The sequence below is a fragment of the Brassica napus genome, chromosome A9 (genome assembly GCF_020379485.1).
Source record: "Brassica napus cultivar Da-Ae chromosome A9, Da-Ae, whole genome shotgun sequence".
Lineage (NCBI taxonomy): Eukaryota > Viridiplantae > Streptophyta > Magnoliopsida > Brassicales > Brassicaceae > Brassica > Brassica napus.
Window position 1 is genome coordinate 7,787,685 of NC_063442.1, and position 13,855 is coordinate 7,801,539.

The 13,855-nt window shown below is 34.9% G+C and overlaps 2 protein-coding genes across 2 annotated transcripts; both read right to left on the reverse strand.

Annotated features, from left to right (window-relative positions):
• Positions 1-5,392: 5,392 nt before the first annotated feature.
• Positions 5,393-6,300, reverse strand: LOC111200498 (CLAVATA3/ESR (CLE)-related protein 14). Its single transcript, XM_048739704.1, has one exon. It carries the CDS (start codon positions 5,834-5,836, stop codon positions 5,579-5,581), a length of 258 nt encoding a protein of 85 aa, XP_048595661.1. The 5' UTR covers positions 5,837-6,300; the 3' UTR covers positions 5,393-5,578.
• A 2,269-nt stretch (positions 6,301-8,569) lies between these two features.
• On the reverse strand, positions 8,570-13,822 carry LOC106420265 (tetraspanin-10). The gene is made up of 11 exons (XM_048739706.1): positions 13,601-13,822; positions 10,200-10,312; positions 10,061-10,115; positions 9,907-9,962; positions 9,771-9,818; positions 9,632-9,680; positions 9,471-9,554; positions 9,319-9,386; positions 9,100-9,225; positions 8,915-8,990; positions 8,570-8,814 (listed from the first exon to the last, which is right to left on the reverse strand). Exons 1-11 carry the CDS (start codon positions 13,652-13,654, stop codon positions 8,749-8,751), a joined length of 795 nt encoding a protein of 264 aa, XP_048595663.1. The 5' UTR covers positions 13,655-13,822; the 3' UTR covers positions 8,570-8,748.
• Between the last annotated feature and the right edge of the window lie 33 nt (positions 13,823-13,855).

Below are 13,855 nucleotides of genomic sequence, written 5' to 3' on the forward strand. Positions count from 1 at the left end.
ATAAAGACTTCTCCAAATAGCCCTGCTTCATCCTCTTCATTATACTTCGTCCTTACAAACAGAGATTGCAATAAAGGTGTCCTCTCCAGTCATGTTTTCGGATCTGAAGTCAGGTCGTGCTTTTCAATCGGCAACCAAACCAATCTCAAAGAGGGAGGAGAGCTCATGGGGTTGACATGCTCCTACTTGATGAAAAGGTACGTTTTCTTATCTTCCATCTCATATCTCATACTATTATTAACTACTCATACTACTTAACTTGACCACGTTCTAATGATTCTTGATATGTACAATCGACACTTCTCCAAGGTATATCACTGTCCGGGTTTAACACGTTTAAAAAGTATATGTGGCTTCAGACCGGGTTTGATCTTTTGGTTTACCTAAACGGCAGAGTATCTCCTGATCGATATAGATTCATTAGACCAGAATCTGGCTTAGAACTTAGCCAGCGACGTGATCGAAACCTGTACGGAAGTGGCGTCCCAAAATCGACGCCCTTTCAGCCGTACAGTGAGGTGTTCGGAATTCAGAGATTCAAGAATGCGAGCTGATGGGCGATGTTCGCCACTTGCAGCGCTCTTTCTTCGAATGGCTCACGGGCGTTACTTGGCAAGACGCCGGAAAGGTACGACTTTTCTTCCTCTCGCTGCCGGAAAAATCCTTTAATTTTGCTTTGTGTTTAGTGTTTGAGATTCTTAATGAAATACCCAAATTTTCAGGTGGAGCTGGTAGATGGATCGTCGTACTTAGCGCAGCCACTACCGTTCTCCATCTCGACGTTGATACGGATCAAGGTGTTAGTGACTGGCTACATCGAGTTCCAACACAATGCCGAGCTTTACTCAGAAGCGTTTGTACCCATCAATGTAGTTTAGAAGCATATCAAACGTAACTGAGTGTTTGTTGCTTAAAGAAAGAAAAAAAATAACGTAATTGAGCTTTCACCTTCAGCTTCCTCTCCATTCTTTTTTTATTATTATTATGTTACCGGTGAAATCTATTGAGAAAATATATACCTCCTAATGATAAAATATACTTATCTGATTTCGCTGAAAGCATTTACCGTACCTCAACTCCGAATTGTTCTTTAGAGCACCCAAAAACATTTCCCATGAATGCATATGACCACATAAACCAACAATCAAGTAAGCTTTTTCCTGGTGAAAAACTAAGATTATTTGGTCATTGGCTGTAAAAATGTGATTCAAAAGTCATTGTGATATTATCATGTTGGATCCTCTGTTTTCTTGGCTCTGCACAATACAGGTGAGTACTTAAGGAAAAAAAAGAAGAGAATGGCAGTGGAGTGATAGAGAGAAGAGAGGCAGGTTTGTGCTGCTTTAAGAACACTGATTTGACATACCCGATGTGTACGATCCAAACCTCCAAGTGTTTGCTTACCTTCAAATGTCCATTTGAAAGAGTTTATTACAATATAACAGTTTTCATCTTCTAGCTCTTTAAATTTGTAATAACATTTTGGCAATGTGATGACTAGGAAAAATAAAATACGAGGTCAATGTTTTTTTGTTGTATATGTTACATGCATCCTACGTTACCAAAAGAGCAGTAGTTATGTGTATGTTGATAACACAATATTTAATTCTAATATATAAAATATATAAAATATAATATAAATTTAGTTTGTAAATATATTTCTCGCATTCAATATCTATATTATAATACTCATTTTCAACAGTAAAATATGCAGCACTTTCAATAATTTTTTCAAAAAAAAAAAACTTTTAATAATTAAAAAAATCTTATTGTTGAAAATATCCCTTTGGCATTCATTATTTATACTGTAATACTCTTTTTAAACTTTCAATATATTACACTTTTTAAATAAGAAAATTTCTTATCTGTTACATTGCATTTTTTCAAGAAAAATATATTCTATTTTTCGAAGAAAACAATTAAAAAAATATATCAGAAAGAAAAATTAATAGACACAAAAAAAAAACTATAATTAACATAATAGAAAATAACCAGAAGAAAATTACCAATATATCTCAACTACAAAGACACAAAAACATTGGCCAACATGGTTCCTTCCTCCCTAACTAGCTTATCTAGGGCCGAGATTTTAAACCAAACCAAACTAAAATTTTTATTTTTTGCTTAGTTTGATTCGAAAGTTCATAAAATTTAAAACATTAGTTCTCGATTCGGTTCGGTTTGGTAACTGATTAGTCTGGGGCTTTAACATAGAATATTTTCAAACAGTATGAATTTTAACCAAAATTTCAAAGTCAACTAACCAAAATATGAATAGAAATAACCATATTTCAGATGTCTTGGTTATTGATGTGTTTAAGAGTTTATCGGTGAGCTTTGGCTATAGCCTATAGATTCTGAATCTTCTTTTACATTCTGGCTGGATATGCGGTGCATGTTCCAGGAGAGTTTAGACTTCATGTGTGTTCTGAATGGGTGTTTAGACCTTATGCAAGCTGAGAATGTTGAAAAACTTATTTCGGCCAAGTCTTTTTCTTCTGCAGGTGCTGCTTTGGAAGGGATTCACGCATCCCTTTGTCCACCTTTTAAAGGATAACTTAAACTTACTCAAGATCCACATGTATTTCCATGTCGGTATCAATAAATTCTTGCATGCCAGCCTGAGCCAATGATGCCCACTTTGAAACTTCCTCAAGAAGAATCAGCCGAGAATTTTAAAACTCTATGGCTGCGTAAAAGTTCAATTGGAAGGTCTCCATTCTTTTTGAAGATTGTATCTACATTTTATTCTATTTTACAAACAATAATTGTCGATCTTTTTCTTTTGTAAATATTCCGATATATGACATACAAAACAATCTTCCTTGATTATATTTTCTGATGTTATGTTCGAAATGGCCACTGTCCAGATATATTTAAAAAGGTGACTATACAAAATGGTTACTTCTATGTTACCAGATTTCTTCTATGTCAATCTAGGAAGAACTTGAGAAAATTGAGATGCACATGTAACGCGAAATTAGTTCTTCCTAGATTGATATATGGACACTGAATTATCGAAAGAGCCTGAAGGATAATCAATCCATATGTAATCCCTTTTTAGTTTATGTGCACCTAATTTTTTAAAAAAAATCGCATAATGAGCTCTCAATAGGGGGTTCTGGTTGACAATGATTCAAACCATTTAATTTCTACTTTCTGTGTTTTTTATGATAAATAATTTTATTTTAATATAGATGAATGTATTTAATAGCCAGAAACAGTTTAAATTATTCTTATTTAATTTAAATGAATCTTAGAGTTTTTCTGAAATCCTAAATAAATAAAATAAAGAATATTTGAATTGTAAATAAGGCTCACTTATTATTTATAGCTTTCTCGATACAAAAAGTTAATTTTGATTAATTTTATATTTTATAATCAGTCAAAGCACATATAACATATATATTCAAATACCAAATTAAAATAATTTAATTTAAATTATAACGTAAAGAAAAAAATCCGGGCGTAGCCCGGGGTAAGCCCTAGTATTTATACTTTATTGATATACGTCCCTCATACTAGCTTATCTTTTTCTTATTTAGTAGCTTCAAAACGAAAATCAACTGTTACACGATTTGAACGTCGTATGTAATAAATTAAATACGAAAATACTACAAATTCAAGCCTTTTTTTAATAAATTTAACTTGATAACGGAATTTTCATAAACTTTCTGAAATGTCGGTGTATTTCTCCTTTTCTCCTTCGTATCGATACTAACCCCAAGTCTTTCATTACGTACGTCAACCACCACTAGGGTGTTCAATCCGGATATCGGTTCGGTTTCGGTTCGATTTTTTTTGGTTTTCGGTATTTCGGTTACTAAAATATAACTATCATTCTAAATCTATATTTACTTCGGTTCGGTTCGGTTTATATACCGTCGGTTTTTGGTTTATTCGGTTTTATACCAAAAAACATAATTATTTTGTTTGAGATCATATTATATGAATTTTAGAGTCATATTGTCAACACCGTCATTTATTAAAAATATATTACATGTTCAAATAAATGAACAAAAAAATAAAAATGCTTCTACCATCAAATAAAATAATCAAATCTATAACTAAAATCAAAACTTTAAATTTTGAAAATAAAAATATGAAACAAAACAAAAACATGAAAGAAAAGTTTTTCCACTCTACGATATTTAGTATTCATTAAAGTCATGCTTTTTTAATTGAAAATTTTCCATTAATTATTATCCATCAAATTTATAATCTTCATATTAATTTAGTGAAGACTAAAATAAAGCAAAAAGATCAAAAAAAAACTTAGAAAATAAGATGTCTGAATTGTGATGTATTGTTATTTAGTTATAATTCAAGTGTTTTACAAATTAAGGTTTTTTATTACTATAAAATTATGGTAATAGTTATTAACACAAATTTAACTTATGTAACAAATAGATTTTCATGTATCGTTATAAAATAGATACATATTTATATGTTTCTACTTTTAATCGGTTTTGTTCGGTTTATTCGGTTTAATCGGTTATATACCAAACCATATCTAAATCCTACGATTTTTATAAAGTTATATCCATTCGGTTTATATGGTATATACCAAAACCAAACCATATTGTCTATTTCGGTTCGATTCGGTTCGGTACGGTTCGGTTTTACCATATTGAACAGCCCTACTCCACACACGCACACACACACAAGCTTCAATCCGGCCTTTCACCCACCGTCAACGACTCAACAAATTTGGTTTTCAATAATTTTACGTAGAGATGCTGATCATACCTTACCTTTTAATTATCTTTGAAAATGTCCACACACACAAAAAAAAAACAGTATATAATTGAAAATAACATGTTGATTTTATGTTTAGATAAACGTTTTTGATTATATTGGACATAAAATGGGTCAAAGCATAGCTGTGCCTGTCTACATATTTTGTTGACTTTGACTCCTATATTCATGATTATCACTTTATTATTTACCAAAAAGTAAGATTGTTTTATAATTTATCAAAGTCCACTTCTATGATTCTATTATACAATTTGTTGAATAGATTACTTATTTATTCTTCTGGCTGTTGTGTTCATATATACATGTTGACCGATCATTTCTTTGGGACGAAATTTCAAAATTAATTATTCGAAAATATTTGAAGTTTACAAGTACTAGTTTTCATTCGCAAATATTGTCTCCGTATGTTCATATTAAACCATAAACAAGCTTACATAAAAAAAATTAGACAACGGCATTAAGAAAATACTACCTCTGACAAACTAGCATGGCAGATGCTTATTACAGTGATCCATAATCAATATATTCGAAATACATCCCTCATGGTCATATATATACAACTATAAACTTAAACTAGCGTATCTTTTTCTTATTTAGTTACTACAAAAAAAAAATCAACTGATACATTAGTTGCAAAAAAAAAAAAAAATCAACTGATATATGATTTGAACGTCGTATGTAATAAATTTTAATACAAAAATACTACAAAGTTTCTATGTGTGTGTGTCTATCATACATGAGATGATTTGTTGAGACAAGAAAACTGAGAATTTCTTTCTCAAATAAAAACCTAGCAGTAAATTAAATAATATGGAACGTATTATTTGTTGTGAAGCGGATTTGGACCGTCGGGAACTTCTCTAACTGAAACTCCGTAGATCTGATCATTCTTCTTGCCGGTTTTCCTTTCCGATAACATTCTCTCACCCTCAAATCTTTGCTGCCGAAACTGTTCTTGGAACTCCTCCGTAGCCGTCATGATGCTAGGAAGCTTGCGGGCGTCTGAGGAGATATGAAGTCCGGCGAAGAAAAAGATCACCAAGATTAGAAACGATAATCTTGAGCTCCAAAGCTTCATTTTCTTCTTCTTTTTTTTTCTGGGAGAAATTTCTTGGTTTCTTGGCTAATGCTCTCTGATGTGGTCCATGTGGATGAGTTAAGCTTATAAGATGTATATTAATTGTAGGATCTTGCAAGAGAAGGAAAGAAACAAAATTCTTATTGAGTTGATAAAATATTTCATTTTATGGAAGGACAATACTAACCTTTCCTTGGCCTACAAGAATTGTTTTATGGTGTTGTTTGTCATACAAAATCATTGTGTGAATAGTTGGATGATCTAAGGGTATTCATGTAGTTTACCTCAACGCGGTGGAGTGCTCGCATGGGCCTCTCCGGTTTCAAATCGTTGACTTGCAAAATAATTGTTTTGGTTGCGGCTCCTCAAAATTAATTGTTATGTACTTTGAGATCAAGTGACTTTAGGGGTTAACATAAATACAGATCAGTTCTAGGCAATATTAATTGATGTTGTATTCGACAAATATGTATTGTTTGCCGAATGTATTTTTATTTACTTTTTTTTTTTTGATAGTCTAAATGTTAATTTTTTTTTATTTACTTGAATATGCCTTACATTATTTGAAATCTTATATTATTTTTGAAATCTTATATAGTTCTTATTTAGAATTGTGTATGTGAATAGATATTACGTATGAAAGCAATTTCTCAATATAACACTAATGCGCATTTAAATGCATTACAAACTGATTTTTTTAAGAACTTGTAAGAGTTTTCGATCAGGACACGTCGAAGATATCTAACGAAAGTCAGGTGTCAAAGTGACGACTCTTGATCAGTTTTGTAAATTACAATAAATCCAGGTTGATGAATAGTCAAAAAGATTTGATAGTCATAAAAATAAAATCATACATTATATGTAAAAAGAAAACAAATAAGAAGATGAGAACTTGTTGACACCAGAGAATTTTCTTTTGAAAAGTATAAATCTAAACAAATTAAATTGTATATGATGGCTACAAAATAACAAAATTAAACTAAAAAAGATAATCACTTGTTTTGGATAGAACCTCCACGATAAAGCAATAGACGACTAGACTTTAATATTATCGACTCCTTTCACTTCTAGAACTTATTCATCCTAATTCCTACAAAACGCTTTGGAAACATAATATGTAAACAAAACTAGTAATTGGCTTGGATTAAGAGTAATCACATCTCGTAAGACGCTCTTAATTGTTGGTATAATAAGTTTACGGTTCTTAACTCCCGGAGCCATTTCCACATAGTTGATTGCATTCCACGGATCAACCTAAACAGCGAGGGTCAATCTGATGTTTTAAAGTGATAACTATAGCGAACGTGCTTAAGATTGTTTGTACCATATGCATGATGAGATGCAGCGTAAAACTGACTGTTACTTTTTGATTGTGCAACATCAGATAACACCTGTTCAATGTCAGGAACTGTAAAACATAATTAAGAAATATTGAATTCAAATCATAGATATTATGAAACATTGAAATTCAAAAAATTGATGTTATGATTTCATAACATTTAGTTGTTACAAAACTCTTATTTAGCACTCTCCTAATCAACATAAAACGTCATAAAGACGCAAAACCGTGATTTTTAAGGATTTAACATCATTTCAAGGTTTGTAGTCAACTCAAGGATAATAGCTAAGATCTTAGACTCCTTGGCTATCTGGAATGCAATCTACGGGAGAGTCATCATCGAGAACCTTCTTGTAACTGCTTGATCTTCTCAGCAAATCTTGCAGGCTCTCTTCAAACCTGTGTTCACAAGACAAGGCATACAAGTTTCTCATGAGCATAGTATATTTAGTTTGTGTAGCTTGCATGTTCCTAAATAATACCAACACTTACTTATTTGTTCCTCCATCCAGATTGTTTCCTGCGCAGATCAACGATCCAAATATTAGCATACCAGATAGAGAGAAAGGAGCATGTGATTTTAAGTTATTTTTTGGGATCTATATAGGCTACCTTGCTTCCTAGACATAAAAGTCACATAGCTATCATCCTCTGGTGAATAATCCCATGGTGTTTTGGAGGAGACATCAGACATCTTCTTATATTCATCCTCTGACGAATTACATTTCTCAGCATCCTCGAAGAAGTTCGTCTTCCTCTTGTCCACTGTGAGAGGTTTTGAGCTTATCTTCTTCACTTCTTGTTTCTTGCTCTTGACAGCGGCTCTCACGGATTCACTGCCATCATTCTTGACTGCAGAAGATTAGTACCTGAACTAGCTGATTGTTGAACCTTTTTTCTTTATTGGTTTCATTGAGCTCAATGAACCATCAATGTTTCATTTTCTTCCTGCAAAGAACCCAATACATTTCTGATCACATTATCAGGATCTACAGCTTTGATAGGCTCAACATTGTTTGCATCAGAGGCAAGGACCTGAGTATCTTCTTCAGCTGGGGTCTTGGCTTTTTTTTTGGACTTTCTCTTCTTAGTAGACTTCATAGAGTTAGTCTCGCCAGCATTGGTTTCAATATTATTGGTGTGGATATTATCTGCAGCAACTGATATAGCTTTTCCACCTCCCACAACGTCATCAATCTTTTTTTATGATTTGTTATTCACCTCCTACTCTCCTACTAAATGAATAACAATAGAAAATCAATTTAGAGATCCAATTTTTTTTTTAAGTATCTATAATTCAATTAGTTTCATCATGATCAACTTTTTTTTTTAATTTGTATTTGCTCCTTTATTTGATGTATACTATATGCCAAAATTTGTATTTATAACAGTGATGAATAAAGACTAGACTTTTGTAAAATTCCAATCAAATTTTTTCATGTTAATATTCCATCTGTCTCAGTTCATTGATTACAGTTAAATAATGAAGAGAAGTGGTTGTTCTTGTGCCTTCTCTAGCCAGTCTCCTCCTGTAAAGCATTCACCAACAATAGAATGAGCAAAGCTTCAGTTTCTAAGCTTTGGACCGGTAACTAGCAGCATTCCTTCTCGCGCAGCACCCAACAAAGTACACCATTGACTGTTGTTTGGAAGAGATTTTTTTTGTGTTAGTAATTTCTTAAAAAGACCAAAAACTTTACAAATGTGAGAAGAGAATGGTTGGTCTTTTGTGTTAGTACCAAGACAAGGAACAGAACCACGTTGAACATCGCAACAAGTCTCCACTCGGTTTTCATGTACTGAGCTACTCCAGCTCTGCAGTTATTAATCAAATGGAAAGAATAATTAGTTCCCATCTGAAAACTAATGACACAATTGTATAGAATTAGCTTTTTTTTTTCTAGAGGAAGTTGAATAGCTCTACTTGCAAGAATCACAGTTGTAGCACTTGACTGTCCTCAAATTCTTGTAAAGCTTACAATCTTTGTTAGAACTTATTGAATGAAAGCTCAGGTCGTAGTAAGAACCATTCACCGCAGGATAACCACACCTTCCCAACAACAAACACAACAACATGGAGACAGTTAATCCAACTGATATACAAACATCATTAAAGAAGAAGTAGAGGCATATATGTACATACTCAGATGGTGGTCGACAGCATCCAGCTTCTATAGGGGTTAACTCTGCAGACTTCAACTGTTTGATGGTCTGAACACAACAACAGAAAATCAACAACACTAAACATATTATCAGGGCCAAAAAGGAATTTAATTAAGCGGAAAGGTACTAGACCTTGTATTTCTTAGAAAGCTTCCTGCATTGCTCGGATTTAACAAGACAACTCTTCAGTCTTTTCCAGTTATCGGTGTTGTTAAGCTGAAACATCAACAAGAGTTAGAAAAGAAAGGAGAAGAAAGAAAACCATTCTTGTTTGAATTACAATAATACCGAACCTGTTTTAGAAACCAAGAGCTGTAATCATTCAGCTTATACTCCTTGTACCTATGATTACATGCAGAAAGATTCAAGATCTCTGCATCAGAATAGGTATGTGACACATGGAAGAAGAAGAATAATAGAATACACACTAACCTTAAACCAGGGTTGGTATGTCCAGACCCATTGTTTGTTACAATGAACCTGTAAAAGAGAACAATGAATGAGAACTCTTCAAGTAGATCTTCAACGGCTAGTTTTGTTGAATAACGTTTAGGAAGATGAGACTTACGCTAAGACTGTAAAGACAAGAATCGCTATCAAGACGATCAGGAGCACAACCAGATACTTCAAAGGAGAAATCATCATGTCAAGGAAGATTCATATCCAAAGAGAACATGGTAAGTCAAGAAACAGCAAAGAGAAGATGGTAAAGTGAAGGATACAATCCAAAGAAGAGCTACACTTCTCTTGCACGCGCCAAGAAACCCGATTATGGATCTGAGATTAGATCAAATGAGAGAACATTTAAGTAAGAGACTACATAATTAAGAACCGTTGTTGTGTAGTGTAGTGTAAACTCACATCAAGAAGATGAAACCACCGAGGGCTAAGACAGGAAAGGTAAGTGACCTCCTGCATCCATCATTGTGTGTACTCATCCACACCCCAAATATTATTACTGCCACAGCCAATAGCTTCAACCACAAAACATTGTAATACACAAGACATTACTAACACGTTTCAGAAACAACCAAACATTAAAAGGAAGAAACTTGCAATTTCTTCCTAAGGTTCAGGCGTATTGGGATAACACAGAGCGCTTGTTTCACTCAACTTCGGCAATGTTTCGATTCTCGAAGAAGCTAAAGCATCTGAAGCCGGTTATAAGAGAGCTTAGTAAGGAAAAGCTTGGAAATCTTACTAAGAGAACTAAGGAGGCGTTTGAAGTATTATGTGTAAAACAACAAGAGACCCTGCTTAACCCAAGCGCAAGTTCTGTTCAGGATGAGGCTGATGCGTATGAAAGATGGTCTTATGTTGCGGGTTTGGAGGAAGAGTTTCTGAAGCAGCGAGCTAAGCTGCATTGGCTTGAGGTGGGAGACCAAAACAATAGAACTTTTCATAATGCTATAAAAGCTCGTCAAGCTCAGAATAACATTCGAGAGATAAGACGTTTGGATGGAAGCATTGCTGCAACTCAGGCTGAAATCAAGATTGAGGCGGAGAGGTTCTTTTCTGATTTTCTTAATTTCAAGCCTACAAATTATCAGGGTGCAACAGAGGAAGAATTGGAGGAGTTGATTGATTTTCGTTGCACCTCAGCTGATTGTAACATGTTGATGGCAGATGTTTCTGAAGAGGAGATTAAGAAGGTTTTATTTGCTATGCCAGCAAATAAATCCCCAGGGCCGGATGGGTATTCAAGTGAATTCTTCAAAACAGCATGGCCTATCATTGGAAATGATTTTGTCGTGGCAATACAATCAGTCTTTCGTTTTGGTTTTCTCCCTAAAGGTGTCAATTCCACCATACTCGCTCTTATCCCGAAGAAGGAAGACTCACTGGAAATGAGAGATTTTCGCCCAATTGCCTGCTGCAATGTGATGTACAAAGTAGTATCTAAGATACTAGCAAACCGCCTGAAGCTGATTCTTCCTCGACTTGTTCTGGAAAATCAATCTGCGTTTGTAGAAGGAAGATTATTGATGGAAAACGTATTGCTTGCTTCGGAGTTAGTAAAGGGCTATCACAGTGATACTATATCGCCGCGAGGAGTGATGAAAATAGATATTTCTAAGGCATTTGATTCGGTTCAGTGGGATTTTGTGTTGAAGAGTTTGACAGTGATTGGAGTTCCTGAAAAGTTCATCCACTGGATCAAGTTATGTATCACATCACCCTCATTCTCTGTTCAGGTAAATGGAGAACTAGCAGGTTACTTTCAGAGTACTAGAGGTCTGAGGCAGGGATGTTCTCTATCTCCCTATTTGTTTGTTTTGTGCATGAACATCTTGTCTCATAAGATAAACAAAGGGGCGAGAGAGAAGAAGTTCGAGTTTCATCCGGGCTGTAAAACTTTATCACTTACACATCTTTGTTTCGCTGATGATCTGATGGTCTTTGTTGAGGGTTCAAAGAAGTCGGTGGAAGGTGCTTTGGCTGTGTTTGCAGAGTTTGAAGTGTGGTCGGGTCTGAGTATTAGCATTGAGAAATCAACCATTTATATGGCTGGTGTAGCCGAAGAAGAGAAGAGGAATATACTCTCCAATTTCCCTCTTGCGCAAGGTACTCTACCTGTTCGATACTTGGGTTTGCCTCTAATGACAAAAGGGATGAGAAGTCATGATTACATGCCTCTAGTGGAGAGGATCAGAGGTAGAATTAGCTCCTGGACGTGCAGATATCTGTCATACGCGGGTCGTCTACAGCTGATTAAAGCAGTGCTTATGAGTATGGTTAATTTCTGGGCAGCAGTCTTCCGGCTTCCTAGCAGATGTATGAAGGAGGTTGAACAGATATGTGCTGCTTTCTTGTGGACAGGGCCTGAGCTACGTTCCACAGGAGCAAAAATATCTTGGACAGAGATTTGTAAGTTGAAAAATGAAGGCGGTCTAGGTATTAGAAGTTTGAAAGAGGTTAATCAGATTTTTGGGCTGAAACTTATTTGGAGGATGTTATCTGGTGAGTCGCTGTGGGGGAAATGGTTAAAGGAGAATTTACTCAAGGGGAGGAGCTTCTGGGAAATAAAAATGAATACTCAAGCGGGTTCATGGATGTGGAGGAAAATGTTGAAGTCTCGGGAAGTTGCAAAGGGCTTCTATAGAAGAGAAGTGGGAAATGGCTGTAAAACCTCTTTTTGGTTTGATAAATGGTCAGACAAGGGCGTTTTGTTTGATATCTTGGGAGAGCGGGGATTCATCGATTTGGGGATTAAAAGAGAAGCTACGGTGGAGGATGCAGTGAAAAGTAGTAGGAGAAGAAGAAGGCATAGAATGGTGATTTTGAATAATATTGAAACTGAATTATTGGAGTTAAGAGATAAGCTGAATGAAGAAGAGGATGTTAGCATGTGGAGGATGAAGTCGGGGTATAAAGACAAGTTTTCTACCCAAGAAACTTGGTTGTTGCTAAGAGAAGACGGGTTGCAGTGCTCATGGGCTCCGGGAGTTTGGTTCTCACAAGCAACACCAAAGTTTGCGTTTCTGACTTGGCTGGCTATACAAGACAGACTGACTACTATGGATAGAATATCAAGATGGAGCAGGGGAGTGGATCAGATGTGTGTTTTATGTAGGAGCTTGGATGAGTCAAGGAATCATCTCTTTTTTGAATGTTCTTTCACTTCACAGATCTGGGAACATCTAGTAAAAGGGATTCTATGTTCTGACTATACTGTCCAATGGGATGATATTGTGAGGCTGATTACTGCTCGAAACATGGAGAATAAAGCTCAGTTCTGCATCAGGTACTCCTTACAAGCTTCCATTCATACATTGTGGCGGGAGAGAAATAAGATTAGACATGGGGAGAAGGCCATCCCTTTATTGAGTTTGAAGAAGTTGATTGAGAAAGGAGTAAGGAATAAATTTAGCCTAATGAGAGGGAAAGGTGGGAAGAAATTGGAGGGTATAATGCAATTTTGGTTTGCTACAAGAATATGAATCTTCTTATAGTTTACAGTGATCCAAAGTGACCTTTAGAGTAGTCATATGTACAAAGGTTCACACTTGATGTAAAAGGCTTTTTTGAATATGAATTTAACATTCTTTCAAAAAAAAAAAAAATAAAATAAAAGGAAGAAACTCTCACACATTATGACAACTCAATTTCACTAGGAATCTTTCATAAGACCTAAGTTGTACGGAAACCAAGAATCTAATTCCCCAAACCAATCCCATTGAAAGAGAATCAAAAGAAGGATCAAATGCTGCTCTGAGGAAATAGAAACTAAGTGAAGAAGAAGAAGAGATTTAGGGTCTGACCATAGTAAGAAGATTGACCCATCTGATAACGAAAGTGCTTGTGCCCATACCCATTATCTTCAAGCTTCTTGCTTCAAAAAGAAACTTCTCCAAAGAAAAAGACACGAACTGAAGGAGAAAGATGCAAACTTTGGTTCAGGGTTTTGCAAGAAAACAAATGAGAATTTAAACTTCAGGTGGGTCTTTAATTAATCCAAAAAGAAGGAAGAAGAACGAAAATAGATTGGGGGTACTTTCGTCATTGTAAAAAACAGC